A 17,670-nucleotide genomic window follows, 5' to 3' on the forward strand; every position below is an offset into this window, starting at 1 on the left:
CAAGAAGTGAAAAGAACCAAGACATCTGTGAAGAAGAACAACAAACTGAGGTTACTGGCATTAACAGACATAAAAACCTATAAAGCCACAGAGATACAGTATAGAATTGATATAGGAAGAAATGACACAAAATGAAACATAATAGAAAGCCCAGAAACAAACCCACACACGTATACAGAAATAATTTATGATAAAGTAGGCAATGTAAATCAGTAAGAAGGGACTCATTTCAATAAGTGGTGCTAGAAAACTACTTAACCATATGAAAAAAAGAAAATGAGTTTTTACCTCAAATACTATACAAAAAATAAATTCCAGGGGGTCAGCTCTGTGGCCGACTGGTTAAGTTCACGCGCTCCACCTCAGCAGCCCAGGGTTTCGCTGCTTCGGATCCTGGGCGCGGACATGGTACCGCTCATCAAGCCATGCTGAGGCGGCATACCACAAGTAGAAGGACCCACAACTAAAAATACACAACTATGTACCGGGGGGCTTTTGGAGAAAAAGGAAAAACAAAATCTTAAAAACAACAATAAAGCTTTAAAAAAAAAATAAATTCCAGCTGGATTAAACATTTAAATGTGAAAGGCAAAACTATGAAACTTTCAAAGGCAATAGAAAAGAAAATCTTTATAGCCTCAGGGCAGAAAGGATATAAGAAGTAATGATCATAAAAGAAAATGATGAAATTAGAACTTCTGTTTATCAACAAATAACATAAAAAGTAAAGATAAATCATAAGCTGAGAGTGATATTTGCAACTCCTAAATGCAAAGTTAGTACTTACATAAAGATTTCCTATGAATCAAAAAAAGACACATGAGCATTGAGCAAACAAGCAAGAGACAAGAACAGACATTTCAAATAAAAACTACAGATGACTCACAAACACATGAAAAGATTCTCAGGTTCACTAGTAGTCAGGGAAATCCAATTTAAAATTGCAATACCAACTGTTGTCAAGGATGTGGGGCACAGAGCACTCTCATCCACTGATGGTATAAATATAAACTGGTACAACCACTTTGGAAAGCTGTTTGGCCAGTAACTATCCAGCAAGGTTGAAATTTCCATATCCTAAGAACAGCAGCTCCACTCTTACTGTATATATCTTAAAAAGATTCTTGCACGTGTGCCTCAGGAGTCATGTTCAAGAATATTTAGAGCATTATTTGCAATTGCAAAAAAAACTGAAAACAAATGAAGTGTCAGGTGTCAGGAAAATAGATAAATTATGGCATATTCATACACTGGCATACCATACTGCAGGAGCAACTGTACTAAGCATCACCCATCAGCATGATGTTGAAGAAGTGACTGAAGAATGCATACAGTATATATGATTCCATTTATATAGTTCAAAAATAGGAAAAACTACGGCACTTCTGATAACAGTGATGTGAAAAGGTTGGACGATTCCCCTCTGCAGAAAACAAACAAAAAACTGGACAAAATTGTCAAAAACAATCATTTCAGGACACTGGAAATTGACAAAAGGCAAACAACAGATTGAGAAGTATTTATTCATGAAAAACTGCTAAAGCTTCTGATAAGAAAGGTGGGAGTCAATGGACCTCTTGCCTGGAGCAGCTCCCATCCCTATTCTACTTACAGCTCCACATGAAAACTACAGCTTTACCATCAAGGTGCTAGCCATGACAATGACAACTTTGTTAGTCCAAGGTTGCAACTCTTGTTTGGGGTGAGCAGCAAATCAGTCAGAAATTTAACAAGGAGATCCTAAAAATGAGAGAGCCATAGATGGACACACATAAGTTCTCTACGCCCTCTTGGGTGAGTGCTAACTATGCATATGCAGAGAAAACCCGAGAGAGCCTGGTAAAAAATAAAACCCAAGGGAAACTTGAGAACTAGACGCAACTCTGAATGCATTCTTTATAACTCTGTAAAACTCATTGGCTAAAATGTGCAAACAAAAGGGGAACTGTTAAGAGCCAAGCTAAAATACATAAAGTTAAAATAAAAAAAGCAAGCAGAGACACCAGCAGCTGCACACTGCAGGGAAAGTAGACTTGGCAGTTTATGTTCAGGAAAATTACTTAAAAATGAAAAAGAAAACAGCAACTCTAAATTAAAATTCAGAGTTGCTACATTATCTAAAATGTCCAGTTTTCAACAAAAAGTGATGAAACATGCAAAAAAACAGGAAAGTGTGACCTATAGTCAGGGAAAAAAACGCTGTCAATAGAAATTAACTCTGAGTGGACTTAGATATTGATTTATAAATATGCTCAAAGAATGAAAGGAAATTACATTCAAAGACTTAAAAGAAAATACACTGATACTCAGTCAACAACAGAGTTGAGTACAAAAACAACCAAATGGAAATTCCAGAGTTGAAATTACAAAAACTGAAATGAAACATTCACTAGAGGGGCTAAACAGCAAATTTAAAATGGCAGAAGAATCAGTAAAGCAGAATATAGAAAAACACATCTAAAGAGAAATTGTCCAATCCAAAGCACGGAGAGAAAACTGAACAGAGCTTCAGACTGTGGGACAATGTGAGGCATTCCACTACATATGTAATGGGAATCTCATAAATCATGGGGAGAGAGAAAGGGCAAGAAAAAATACGAAGAAATAACGACTGAAACACTTCCAAATTTGGTGAAAAACTTGAATCTACAGATCCAAGAAGTTCAATGAACCTTTAGTAGGACAAATACAGAGAGAATTACACCTAGACACATCCTAATCAAACTACTAAAATTGAAAGAGAAAATCTTAAAAGCAATAAGACAAAAATGACTCACATACAGGGTACAATTTCATCTGACTTTCCATCACAAGTAATGGAGGCCAGAAGGCACTGGAATGGCATATTCAAAATGCCAAAAGAAAACAGTCAATCAAGAATTCTATATCCCAAATAAACAAAGACTGAGAGAATCCACTTTTAGTAGAACCACAAGAACTATGAAAGGAAATCTTTCTAGCTGGAAAAAGATGACACTAGATGGTAACTCACATCCATAGGAAGGAATGAAGAGTAACGGAAATGGTAAACATCTGGGTAAATATATATTTTTTCTCTTCTCATAACTTCTTTAAACATAAGATTGCTTATGGCAATAATTATAACACTAAATTGTTGCCTTTAAACATATGTAGATATGACACACTTTACAACAGTACCACATAAGAGAGTGAAAATAGAGATATACTGGTGAAAAGTGGCTATATTTTACCAGAATTCAGTCAGTATTAACTTGTAGAAGATAATGATCAGATAAATATGCAACCACTTAAAAAAAAAGGCTAAAACAAAATCAGAGGAATTACAATAATTTACCAAAATTTTTGTTTGACACAAAGAAGGCAGTAAAGAAGGAAGAGATGAACATAAAAGACATGAAACATATGGGGTAAAAAGAGCAAAATGGCAGATGTAAATCCACCCATATGGATTCACATTAACTGTGAATGGACTCAACGCTCTAATTAAAAGGCAGAAACTGTAAGAAGGGATTAAAAAAGGTAAGATCTAACTGTATACTGTCTACAAGAGATACACTAAATTGAAAGAAAAAAACAGGCAGAAAGTAAAAGGATAGAAAAAGATAAAACATGCAAACAGTAACCATAATAGAGATGCAAATACTACATTAATATTAGACCAAACAGAATTTAGGACAAGGAATATTACCTGAGACATAAAGAGACGTTTTATACTGATAAAAAGGTCAATATAATGGGAAGATAAAATGATTATAAATGTACAGATCTTCTTTGACTTACGATGGGGCTATGTCCTGATAAACCCATCATAATTTGAAACTATTATAAGCTGAAAATGCATTTAATACACCTAACCTACCGAACATCATAGTTTAGCATAGCCTATTATGCTCAGAACACTTACATTAGGCTACAGTTGGGCAAAAGCACCTAACACAAAGCTTATTTTATAATAAAGTGTTGAATATCTCATGTAATTTATTGAATAACGTACTGAAAATGAAAACCAGAATGGCTGTAGGGGTACAGAATGATTCTAAGTGTACTGGTTGTTTACCCTTGTGATTGACTGACTGGGAGCTGAGCTTGCTGCCTGCTGCTGCCCAGCTTCACCAGAGTACTGTATTGAATATTGCTAGCCTGAAAAAAGATCAAAATTCAAAATATGAAGCATGGTTTCTACTGAATGCGTACCACTTTCACACCACCGTAAAGTTGAAAAATCATTAGGTAGAATCATTGTAAGTCAAGGACCATCTGTATACATAACTAATAGAGGCCCAAAATACAGAGAACAAAACCTGACAGAATTGAAAGGAGAAACAAACAATTCAACAATTTTAGTTCAAGAATTCAAAACTCCTTTCCAAGTAATTGTCAGAACAACTAGACAGAAAATCAGTAAGGACATAGAAGACTCGAACAACACTATCAGCCAACCTAACCTAACAGACATAGATAAAACATTCCATCCAACAGCAGCAGAATACAAATTCTTTTCAAGCACACACAGATCATTCTCTAGGACAGACAACATGCTACGGCATTAAAAAAAAGTCTAATTAAACTTAAAAGAACTGGGGCCAGCCCTGTAGCCGAGTGGTTAAGTTTGCACACTCTGCTTCAGCAGCCCAGGGTTTCACGGGTTTGGATCCTGGGCACAGACATGACACCACTCGTCAGGCCATGCTGAGGTGGTGTCCCACATGCCACAACTAGACACACACACAACTAGAACATACAACTATGTACTGGGGGGCTTTGGGGAGAAGAAGAAGAAAAAAAAAGATGATTCGCAACAGATGTTAGCTCAGATGCCAATCTTTAAAAAAAAAAAAATTTTTAAGAACTAAACTCACACACAAAGTATGTTTTCTGACCACAATGAAATTAAATTAAAAATTCACAACAGAAAGAAATCTGGGAAATCCCCAAATACTTAGAAATCAAACAAAGAAAAATCACAAAGGAAATTAAAAATTATAAGTTGAATAAAAATGACAACACAACATATAAAAATTATGAGATGCAGAGAAGTAATACTTAAAGGGAAATTTATAGCTTTAAGTATTTCTATTAGAAAGAAAGAAAGGTCTAAAACCAATAATCTAAGCTTTCACTTTAAAAAACTAGAAAAAGAAGAGCAAATCAAAACCCAAATAAGTAGAAGGAAGAAAATAAAAAAGATCAGAGTAGAAATCAATGAAATAGAAAACAGAAAAACAGTAGTGAAAATAAGTCAATGAACCCAAAAATTGATTCCGTGAAAAAGAGAAAAAAATTGATAAACCTTTAGCGAGACTAACCAAGAAAAAAAAGAGGAGATCCAAATAACCAATACCAGGAATGAAAAAAGGAACATCACTACAGAACTTAACAGAAATTAAAACAGGTCACAAGGGAATACTATGAACAACTTTATAGCAATAATTAAGACAACTTAGATGAAATGGACAGATTCTTAGAAAGACACAAATTAAAAAAACTAACTCAAGAAGGAATAGAAAATCTAATTTTCTCTTAGAAGGAACAGAAAAAGTCTAGAAATCAAAGTCTGGAGTTAGGATAAAAATAATGTACCAATGTTTGCTTCTTAGTTTTGACCCATGTACCATGGTAACATAAGGTACTAACATTAGAGGAAACTGGTGAAAGGTATGCAGGAACTCTCTATTATCTCTGCAATTTTCCCATAAATCTAAAATTATTCCAAACTAAAAAAGTATATTTTAAAAATCTTTCCACAAAGAAAAGTCCAGGCTAAGATAGTCTCACTGCTGAATTTATTAAACATTTAAGGAAGAAATAATACCATTCCACATAAATTCAGAGGAGGAGGGAGCACTTCCCAACGCATCTTATAAGGCCCATATTATCCTGATACCAAAGCCAAACAAAGACATCACAATAAAACCACAAACCAATAGCCCTCATGAACATAGGTGCAAAAATTCTTAACAAAATATTAGCAAATCCAACACAGTAAGATATAAAAAGGTTTATACACTAAGACAAAGTGGGCGGTGAGGTTATCCTAGGAATGCAAGGTTGGGTTAACATCCAAAAAAAGAATTATGGTAATACACTCTATTAATAGAATAAAGAACAAAAGCCATATGATCATCTGAGGATATTACAGAAAAAGTAGCTGACAAAATCTAAAATCCAACCCAGTTATGATAAAAACTCTCAGCAAACTAGGAATAGAAGCAACTTCCTTCAACCTGATAAAGGATATCTACAAAAAACCTACAGCTCACCTCATAATTAATGCCTAAAGACCAAATGCTTTCCCCCTAAGATCAGGAACAAGAAAAGGACGTCTGCTCTCAAAACCTTTATTTAACACTGTACTGGAGATTCTAGCAAGTACAATAAGGCAAGAAAAAGAAATAAGACATCCAGATTAAAAAGTCAGAAGTAAAGCTGACTTTATTTGCAGACAACATGATCTAATATACAGAAAATCCTAAGGAATCCACAAAACGATCCCAGAATAAATGAGCTTAATAAGGTCACAAGCTACAAGATCAATACACAAAAATCAACTATATTTTTATATTCTAGCAACAAACTCCTAAAATGAAATTAAGAAAATAATCCCATTCACATTAGTATTAAAAAGAAGAAAATACTTAGGAGAGATGTTATGATGTTCATGCATTACAAGACTCAGTATTTGTTAAAAAGGTAATATTCCCCCAATTGATCTTTAGATTCAACAGAGTTCCTACTAAAAATTCTAGCAGGTTAAAAAAAGTTTTTTTTGGTAGAAACTGACAAGCTGATCCTAAAATTTCCTTGGAATATATATGAAGTACAAATAAATTTAGGGCACTTCCACTAAATTATTTTTAATACTCACCATAAAGCTATGGTAATTAGGACAGTGTGGTGCTGCTGTAAGGGTAGACTTTTAGATCAGTGCGACAGACCTTCAAATATACTGCTAAGTGATTATCCAAAAGGGTAGTCTTTTCAACAAATGGTAGTGGAAGAACCGGACAGCCATAAATAAATCACCCTCAACATTTACTTCAAGAATTTTTTTTTTTTTTAAAGATTGGCACCTGAGCTAACAACTCTTGCCAATCTTTTTTGTTCCTACTTTTTCTCCTCAAATCTCCCCAGTATGTAGTTGTATATTTTAGTTGTGGGTCCTTCTAGTTGTGGCATGTGGGACGCCGCCTCAGAGTATACTGACGAGCGGTACCATGTCCGTGCCCAGGATCCAAACCAGTGAAACCCTAGGCCGCTGAAGTGGAGCGTGCGAACTTAACCACTAGGCCATGGGGTGGGTCCCCTACCTTAAGAATTTCTACCCTTTGAAAGACACCATTAAGAAAATGAAAAGACCACATCTGGGAGAAAATGTTTATAAAATATAGCTAATAAATGAATTGTACCTGAAGTATAGTAAGTCTTCCAAGTCAATAAGAAAAAGACAAAAAAAAAAAACACCAATTTTTAAAGAAAGGCAAAAGATTTGAATAGATATTTCCTGAAAGAACATACATAAATGGCAAATAAGTATGTGAAAAGATGCTCAATGTCCTTAGGGAAATGCAAACTACAGTCACAATGTGATACCACTACACACCCACGAGAATGGCCAAAATAAAAGATTGACAATACCAAGCACTGACAAGGTAGAGAAACTGGAACCCCCATACTTTGCTAGTGGGAATGTAAAATGATACAGCACTTTGGAAAATAGTATGGCGGTTTCTTAAAAACTCAAACATATACTCTTAAGTGGAATATACAAGAGACATGTAACATAACGTTCACATAAAGACTTACACACAAATGTTCATAGCAGTATTATTCACAATAGCCCCAAAGCGCAAACAAACCAAATGTTTCTCACTTGAGGAATGGACAAAAACACGTGGTATATCCATACAACGCAATACTGCTCAGCAAAAAAGGGAACGAACTACTGACACATGCAACAACATGGATGAACCTCAAAAACACTGTGTTAAGTGACAGAAGCCAGATACAAAAGACAACATATTGTGATTCTATTTATATGAAATCTCTAGAAAAGGCAAAACTTCAGAGAAAGCAAGCAGATCAGTGGTTGCTAGGGGTGACAATGGAGACTGATGGCAAACAGGCACAAGGGAACTTTTTGAGGTGATGCAAGTGTACTAAAACTGGACTGTGGTGACCGAAGACTGCACTACTGCATAAATTTACTAAAACTCAAACTGTACACTTAAAGTGGGTGAATTTTATAGTATGTAAATTATACCTTAAACAAACTTAAAAAATAGACAAAACCAAACAATCTACTGTTTTGAGATATATATACATAGGTGCTAATGCCACCTATAAAGAAAAGTAAGGGAGTTCAGAGTAGAGGTTATATAGAATGGGGTAGGGAGGGTCATTCAATCAGGAAGTAGCACTCAGGGGACATTTATGATACTAACAATGCTCTGTTTTTCTCTGTAACAGACAAGTCCAACAGTTTGGGATATGGACTTAGTAACACTGGTTTCTCCTCTCTTCTTTTGTCTTCTATCTGCTCATCTTCCAGTGTTTCAATTTCAATCCTGAGACTTTCCTATCCACAGCCTCATTTCTTACCTGAATCAATACTGAGGACATCATCATCTTCATCAGGAATCTCAATTATTTCTGTAGGCCGGGAAGCTTCATCCTCAGAGCTACTGTCCCGGTACTGTAGTCCCAGTTTGGAGTAAAAGTCCTTCACCAAAGACTCACAATTAGTCACTGCCCTAATAGTGGAACACATGTAGGAAAGGTCAAAGTCAACAGAAGCAGGTGTAGGAACCATCAGAATTTATATATATTTAAGTATACAGTGACCTCAATTTAAACAGGCCATATTCCAAAGTGTCTTTGTTTAGGATTTAAAATGCTTTTCCCATAGAAAAATGTTTAAATAGTGGTTTCCAGACTAGTTCCTCAAAAATCCAAAATAAGCCCAAAGTAGGTCCTTTCAACCTTACCTCATTATTTACCTCGTTGTTATTTGAAAATGTGTTTTAAGTGACAACTAGGGCACCAGAAACAAATCTTCTAGAGCTTTAAGAGTAGATAACAGGGCTCTAGGAACTTATTAATGCTCCACAGTTATATAAGACAGCAACTCTTTACAAACCTCAGGTGATCCTACTAAGAAAACAAAGCAATTGTTCTGAAGTATAGTGCAGGAGAAACAAGGGGACGGGACTCAAGACCTGGACTCCTCTACTGCTGATCATCTGTTAGTCTCTGATAGATGAATATGCTATATTCATGAGGTCAGATTTTGGACCCAAACCTTTGAAGAAGAGTAAGGTTCTACATATCCATATCTTGTAAAGTATAAAGTGTTTGGCACAACGTCATGAAAAATTATACTTAAAAAATGTCTGCCAATGGAGAGATTTCCTCCTATTTTCCATGTAGTCCTCACCTGGAGGCATCATCAAAGAGCTGGTCAACATGGGCCACCTCAGACTCTTTCTGTATTACCCATGTCTCCAACTCCGCTAGTTGCTTCTTGCGCTGCTGTACACAGTCCATCTTTTCCAGTTCCTCATCGATGAACTGTCGAAGCTCCTCCATAGAGATACCCAGCTCCTCAACCACTGCTTTTTGCAGCTCTGCAATCTCTTCAGACTCCACTGCAGCTGTTGCTGCATCCAAACCAATGCACCCAGGGAGGGAGGTCATACTGTTGTCCTCTACAAGGAGCAGAAGACTAAAATTATCTTTGGAGTCATTATTCACAACCCTAATAAAACTCGTTCCTACTCTGCTACTTGTTATTCAAACATACTAAGGTTTGATTCTCTGTGCCCTCTCCCCATTCTCCACTATCTGATGCTGAGATTTTGTAGAGTTCTCACCTCATGTTATAGACTATAAGCCTGAATAAGATTTAAAAATTTGAGAGTTCATGGAGAACACGCTATGCAACAGGCAGCGACCGAAAATAATATTTTAGGAAACTGAAGAGGATCAATTTACTGAGGAAGATATTTCTGTGACCTGTATTCCTTAACCGACTAATAAGATAAATCTTTGTTTGCATGCTATACCTAATTTGAACAAACATCCTCAACCTGGAGGGGAGGGGTTGGCCTATAACTCACTAATTCGTTTTCCCTTTAATAACTTGTTCCCCTTACATTACTTTACTTCCATGTGCAAATTTACTTTTTAAAAAGTCTCTAATACTTAAGCACACAAAAGCCTGCAGCAAAAAGGTTTCCCCAAAATTAACGGAAATTAAGCAATCTGGGAATAAAATGTGGCTACCTAAAATCTACAATCTAAATAACCCACACTTTGTGTTAACAGCTTTTTTGGTCAAATGGTTAAATCAAAACTGATGCCAGAACGCCGTGCAACCCCAGCGCCAGTTCTCACCGCCTCCATTTTTCCTTTGCCCACACTCTGCCCCACCCCCGTGCTATCCATTTTAGGGGTGTGTCCCACCCACTCGCAAACCCAGCTCAAACTCGCCCCCTCTCGCCTCTCCGGGAAGACCTCCTTCCCACCTTCGCCCGACCTCCTCGCACAAACAAAACATTCCAGACAAGCCCTTGTTCTCCAAATACCTCACTTAACAGTATTTTCCTCACCTCCCTGCTTCCAGCTACAAGGGTTCTTTTTCACCAACGAGACCCCAGTCTCACGACTCAGGGGTCGGCCTGGATGGGAAAGAATGAAACCGAAGGGAAAAGGGAGCAGAGGGAGGGGTAAAAGCGTGAGGGAGGGAAGGGGAAGCAAAAGAGACGCCCGGAAGCAAACCTCAGCTGCCGTTCCGGTCGCCACGACGGTAGCCTGACGGGGTCAAACCCAAAGCCGCAGGGTGCCCCTCAGAGGCTAGGCAAACTCCGGCGAGTACGCATGCGTCAAAGCTGAGCTTTCCAGGGCACACGTGAGGAGCAACTGGCAGCGTAAAGTAGGCGTGGCCTGGGATGTATTACAGAAGCTCCGCCTCTTCCACCAACCCCAACTAGTGGCAGCAATACTGTTTGTTGTGTAAAGATTTGGTCGGCAAACACACTTAGCTTTAGATTTTTATTTTTCACTTTTACTTGAGTTTCTTACGTAAGTCGTACAAATTATAACAAGCTGAAGAATATCAAGATGTAATAGGAAAAACACGATAATATCCTCTCCTTCCTGCATCACTTACCATCTCTGCTCCTTTGAGGTAAAACAGCTCAGTTTTCTAGACTTGTAGGTACAAAGTCATGCATATGGAGTTTTGTTTTGTTTTCATTTAGCATGTGGACATCTCTTGAAGTCAATAAAAAGGATAAAATTTGCCTTTTTGACAGTTGTGTAATACTTCATAATATGGCTAAACCGTATTTTAAAATTTGGATTTTCAGTTTTTAGCCACTACGAATAATGCAACAATAAACATTAACGTCGTTTTGAAGTAGTACTTTTATTTCTGTAGAAGAGATTCCCCAAAATGGAATCTGAGTAGAAAAAAAGTACTCTTTTTTCATTTTAATAGAATCTGCTGTCAAATTACTTTTCGAAAAGGTTGAAACAGTTTTTACTCCCACTAACAAATCTCTGAAAATATCTGTTTCCCCACACCCCCATTAGGATTGGATGTTAACTATTTAATCTTTAAGAATTTGATATATATGTTAAAATAGGATCTGTATCAAGATGGACTAGGTTATGTTGTACAAACAACTCCAAGAACTTAAAAGAAAAACTGCATATTTCTTGCTCATACTGCATAATCATCTCTAGAAAGATGACAGTGGAGCTCTGCTCCTGATAGCTACTCAGAAACCCAGGTTGATGAGTAGTCATGCTAGGAGGAGGGCATGCTAGAGGGTCTCTAGCTGGCAATTAAATGACTCAGGACACTTTCATTTACAATTTATTGGCCTGAATGAGTCATAAGGCCCTACCCAACCACAAGGGGGCCAGGAAGAAGAGTCATGTCTCATCTCTGGAAGGAGGGAGAACTGGGTGTATTTAATGAACCAGCGCTATTGACTATCACATCATCTCATTATTGCTGTAATTTGTTCAGCTATCTTTACACTAACTGCACCTAACTTCATTTAAAAAGTATAAACCAGAACCTTCTATGTAAGACTGGAAACAGGGCCCAAGCAGCCAGGATTATCAGTCCTTGAAATCCTCTCCTGCTGACCACACTTTTACCTGTGCTCATTTCACCTGTCCACCAGTTTCCTGGGACCACCCTAAGTGCCTATTTCCAATTGTTAAGACATCAGGAATTGAAGTACAGAGAAGTGAAGGGCTTCTCCAGATATTTGAAATTCGGCATGTTCCAAACTCATCTCATCATGGTATTATCTTCTAACCTAAGCTAAAAATCTTATACATAATACTCCCTATAAAACACACACACACACACACAATATTTATTGATTACTATATACTAGGCACTGTTCTAAGCACTTTACAGTTATTAATTTATTTAATCCTCATAATAATCCTGTGAGGTAGGAACTATTATTAGTGTCTCTTTTTTTATGGATGAGAAAACTGAGGCACATAATTACATTTTCCAAAGCCAAAGGGCTAAAAAGTGTCAGAGCCAGGCAGTTTGGCCCTACAGCTTGTGGTCTTAAACCATTATTCAGTACAACTTGTTTATCCTAGATTAGAAATGTTTATTATATACTTCCCCTCCTTTCTTTTCCTATTCTACTGCCTTTGTTTAGTTCTTGTTTCTTGCCAGAACAAAATAGTCTGCTAATTGGTAGCCTTATTGCAGATCAGTCTTACCTGTAGCTCTAAAATACAGGCCTGATCATATCACTCCCCTACTTTAAAACTTTTTTTTTATGTCTATAAAGTTCAAACTTAACAGTATAAAATTTGAGGCTCTTCATAATTGAGCCCCAAATTACCTCTCTGGTCTTTTTCCCATTTCTCCTTTCACACTCCTGATTATGTGGTATTTCCCCAATATGTATATACATTTCACTTTTACATCTCCATACCTGTGTTGTGATCTATCTCTTGGAATGGCCCTTCCTTTTCTGTCTGGTGAAATATTAATTCTCTAAGGTCCAACTCAAATGTCTTCTCTGTGAAGCTTTCATAGACCAGCAGTTGTCAAACTTAAGCATGTATCAGAATGACCTGGGGGGCTCGTTAAAACAGATTGCTGCCCCCCACACCACCCCTAGAGTAGGTCTGGGGGGACTCCGAGAATTTGCATGTCTAATATTTTCCCAAGTGATGCCCATGCTACTGGAACTGGAACCACAGTTTAAGATTCACTGTCCTAGATCATCACGCACCCCCTGCAGAATTAAATCCTACCTCTTCCATTACCTTAGTTCCTTTCCACTTGTGAGCTATCTCTGTACGTCTGTCTCCTCTGCTGGTTTGTGATCAACTCAAGGCAGGGATCCTGTCTTAATCATCTTTGTTTCCCCTAGCACCTAACATATTGCCCTGACATGTTATGCTCTGTAATTTGTGATGAATGAAAGGAAATCTTTGCTCTGCCCTGATTATGTTTCTATTAGTTAGATTCTTTCAGCTTTCTGATGTGTGTGTGTGGCGGGTGGGAGTGAAAATGAGGAATGGGGAATGAGGAACAGAAACAGGGGCTATTTGGGGCATCGTATTCCGGTCTGATTTCTTCTTTGTCCTGAGAAGGCTGAAGCTGTCAGTCCGGTAGAAATTAGCAGTGAGACTCAGGAAGTATCTTCTACAGCCTTGCTACTCAACATGCAATCAGGCAACCTGTTAGAGATTCTAAATCTCTGGCTCCACTCAGGATGCACGGAATCAGAATCTGAATTTTAACAAGACCTTCAGGTAATTTGCCCACTAAAATTTGAGACGCACTGTAGGAAAGGCAGGTTTGAACTGTAGAATCCTTTGTAGGGCAGGGCCTCGATATTTAGGGAGCCAACTTCTGACTTTGTTTTTGCTAAGGTCTGAAGACTAACTCTTGTCAGACATGACCAGGCCCTGATATAAATGACTCACATTATTAAAATTTACAGTTATTGAGGTAGACAGTTTATTGCCAGTTTAATAATATAAAGTAATAAAAAACTGATAGACCAGTTGGAATACCCACGTTGGTGTTCTCAGCACATTCATTCCTGTAATCCATTGTGATACATTGAAAAATTACAACCACATGCCATTTAATACTTGTCCGTGAGAAATCATAGCACATGAGCCCAAACTTTGGAATGCCAAATGATACTTTCCATGCAGACAGACTTAAGGGAAATTAGATCATAATCTAAAGCTTGTTGAGTGATCTCAGAATCAAAATAAAAGACAGAGATTAAAAACTCAAAGGGTTTCAGGCATCAGGAAAGTAATGCAAAGGATCAAAATGGGGTGGGCGAGGACTGTGGTCCTCTGGGAAAGACATGCCTTTCCTACAAGGAGCAGTTGCCGCTCAACTCCAGCTCATTTTTGTCCTGTGTAATAGATACAATGTTGCTAAATTTCCAATTTTTCAAGTGAAGTTAAAAATCCATATGTTTTTATATGAAATCTTCTGAGTTTTTAATGTTGACAACTAATTAAAAAATTTTGTACATTCTCCAGTACTCTTTAAATCAGCAATTCCTAGGAATTAAACTACATACCTTTCAAATTGCATACCTTTAAATATACATATCTTTGAAATGATATAAGATTGCTAAATTATCTTCTGCAACATTGTTTGAAATAGCCAAATATTTAGAAACAATGTAAATTTTCATCGGCAGGGGTTGGTTAAACAAATTATGGCACACCCAAACAATGGAATACTTTTCAGCTGTGTTTTAAAAAAGGCTAACAACAAATAACCTGTTGGCGAGGACATGGAGAAAAGGGAACTGTCATGCACTGTTGGTGGGATTGTAAATTGGTGCAGCCATTACTGAAAACAGTATGGAGGTTCCTCAAAAAATTAAAAATTGAGGGCTGGCCCTGTGGTGCAGCAGTTAAGTTCGCACATTCCGCTTTGGTGGCCTCGGGTTCACCAGTTTGGATCCCAGGTGTGGACCTACGTACTGCTTGGCAGGCCATGCTGTGGCAGGCGTCCCACATATAAAGTAAAGGAAGATGGGCACAGTTGTTGTTCAGGGCCAGTCTTCCTTGGTAGAAAGGGGAGGATTGGTGGTAGGTGTTAGCTCAGGGCTAATCTTCCTCAAAAAATTTTTTAAAAAATGTTGAACTACCATATGATCCAGCAATTCCACTTCTGGGTATTTATCCGAAGAAAATGAAAACACTAATTTGAAAAGATATATGCACCCCTATGTTGACTGCAGCATTACTTTACAGAAGCCAAGATATAGAAGCAATCTAAGTGTCCATTGATAGATGAATGGATAAAGAAGATGCAGTATAAATATATATAATGTAATACTACTCATAAAAAAAGAATGAAATCTTGCCATTTGTAACTGCATAGATGGACCTAGAGGGTATTTCGCTAAGTGAAATAAGTCAGACAAAGACAAATACCATATGATTTCGTTCATATGTGGAATCTAAAAAACAAAACAAATGAACAAACAAAACCGATACAAGCTCATAGATAAAAAGAACAAACTGGTGGTTGCCAAAGGGAAGGGGGGTGGGAGACGGGTGAAATAGGTGAGGGGATTAAGAGGTACAAACTTCCAGATATAAAATAAATAAGTCATGGTGATGTCATGTACAGCATAGGGAATATAGTCAATAATCCTGTAATAACTTTGTATGGTGACAGATGGTTACTAAATCATAGTGATCACTTTTGTAATATATATAAATGTCAAATCACTATGTTGTATGCCTGAAAATAATATAATATTGTTTGTCAACTACACTCCATTTAAAAAAAGTAAAAAATAAAAAGTTATGTCCTGAAAAAAAAAAGAAGGCTAAGGGGAAGCTCTTTTGTGCATCGATATGGAGTGATCTTCAAGACACGCTATTAAAAGAGAAAAGTAGGTACAGAATATGGTATATAGCATGCTATTATTTGTGTAAATAATGGCAAAAATAAACAATTTTTCCTTCATATACATAAAATATCATGAGGAGGATCCATAGGAAATTAACACATTATCTCTGAAGAGGGCAAATAGAAGGGTGGGGGACCAGAGGGAGAGAAAGGATTTTCATAGTTCACTATATTATACCTTTTGAATTTTGAAACATGAAAATGGATAGTTTATTAAAAAATATTACATTAAAAATAAAAAGAAAAGGAACATGTCTGGAAAGAGACAGATATTTGCAAAACCAGACTACCTGAACAGCCCTTACCTCTGGAAAGAAGCAGTGGGAAACAAGGCAGTGTCTAGGAACTTCTGGCATTTTTTTTCCCTTAGGTAATGTTTGAAAAAAATTTGCATTTATTACTTTTATAATGATAATTTTAAAATGTTGACTCAAAAAACAAATATGGAACACAACAATATTCTGGCTAAATAAAACTTATCTGTAGACTAACTGGATCTGTAAACTGCTAGTTTAAGGTGTGTGAAAGGAACATTTAAGGACATCAGATTAACAGAGATAATGTGGGCAATAAAGCCAGACAGACCCAAGGTCTGTGGGCTGCAACTCCCTGAATCTCCCTGCCAGGGACTAGCTGGCCACGGGGACTCAAAAACTCTACTGTCCAATGGTTAAGTTGCTCTTCTCTTCTGAACAGCATTCATATTTGTCCTGGGTGAGTTTGCCTTGGGTTGCTCCTCTTTCTCTGCTTCCATAGATGATCCACTTCTTCTGACAGATGCATTTTTTCTTAGATAGGTTACTGGAGAAAGTCAGGTAACAGTCAAACCTGTGACTCTCTAGTGACTGCATATTATGCTCTCATTAATCATGTGTTTGTCTTGCATTTTGTTTTGAGGGGTAGGGGAAAGGTTAACTTCTGAATTCCTGGAGGGAGCACACTATGGCCCTCAAGTACTGACATCAGTCTTAATCTGCTTTCATTTTACCCTGCCCTGCACCTTGCGCTGAATTTCTTTTCATCAAATCAACTCTCTCTCTCTTTTTCTGTCTCCAGTTTAACCCATACAGAACCCTCTGTTCTGACGAAAGCAAAGTATGGTATCTCCATTGGCTTTTTTCTCTGGTCTCTATTTTCAAATAATCCTGAGGACGTACTCAGGCCAAGGAGGGGAGCAGTCCTTCTCCCAGGAATCAGGAAAAGAGACATTTATCAAGTCTTTGCTACCAGTGCATGGCTGGAGTTATGTCTCCATACCATTTGGTATTGCTGCTGAAGGCTGGTCCAGCATGGTCCCATGGATACATGTCTCCTCTGAAGTAACTGCATGCTGGTCCAAGTCCCTGCACAAGCCCAAGTGATGCCCCACACTTAGATTCCAAGGTTATGGCCCTCTTAGTTCACAATCACATGCTAGGTCAGCGTTGCCTAGAACATTTTGCCAACATGGCTGGACCTGAGAGCTTTAATCTCTATCACTGTGCCAGAGCCAGTACTCTTCAGCCAAACTTGTGTTGAGCCTTGGTCAGTGGCCTAGGTGCCCCCTTTCCTTCTAGTGAATTCTCTTATGGACTTTCCTGCCAGTTGGCCATAGTCCACTCTACCAAATTTCCCTAAGTTCAGACTTTGGAGAGTAGGGAGTATGATTTCCTTCTTTCCTCTTAAAAGGTCCTTGAGATGATGATGAGCATCATCATCATCATCATCATCATCATCATCATCATCCGTGTGTTATG

The 17,670-nt window shown here is 37.5% G+C and overlaps 1 protein-coding gene across 7 annotated transcripts in view; it reads right to left on the reverse strand.

Moving 5' to 3' along the window:
• SETDB1 (SET domain bifurcated histone lysine methyltransferase 1) overlaps nt 1–10,904 on the reverse strand; it is a 32,968-nt gene extending 22,064 nt beyond the window's left edge. For 5 of the 7 annotated variants that reach the window (XR_011536527.1, XR_011536528.1, XR_544028.2 and 2 more), the window contains exons 1-3: nt 10,590–10,864; nt 9,416–9,686; nt 8,581–8,732 (exon numbers count right to left, since the gene is read on the reverse strand). Coding sequence is in view for 4 of the 7 variants with exons in the window: in XM_070607081.1 (XP_070463182.1) it covers nt 8,581–8,732; nt 9,416–9,675 (412 nt within the window). In the remaining 3 variants the exon portion in view is untranslated. Of the gene's footprint in view, nt 1–8,580; nt 8,733–9,415; nt 9,687–10,589 lie in introns of all 7 variants that reach the window. The other 2 variants (XM_008514946.2, XM_070607082.1) reach the window with 2 other exon arrangements.
• Between the last annotated feature and the right edge of the window lie 6,766 nt (nt 10,905–17,670).

The sequence above is a fragment of the Equus przewalskii genome, unplaced genomic scaffold, assembly GCF_037783145.1.
Source record: "Equus przewalskii isolate Varuska unplaced genomic scaffold, EquPr2 ChrUn-10, whole genome shotgun sequence".
Taxonomy (NCBI): Eukaryota; Metazoa; Chordata; class Mammalia; order Perissodactyla; family Equidae; genus Equus; species Equus przewalskii.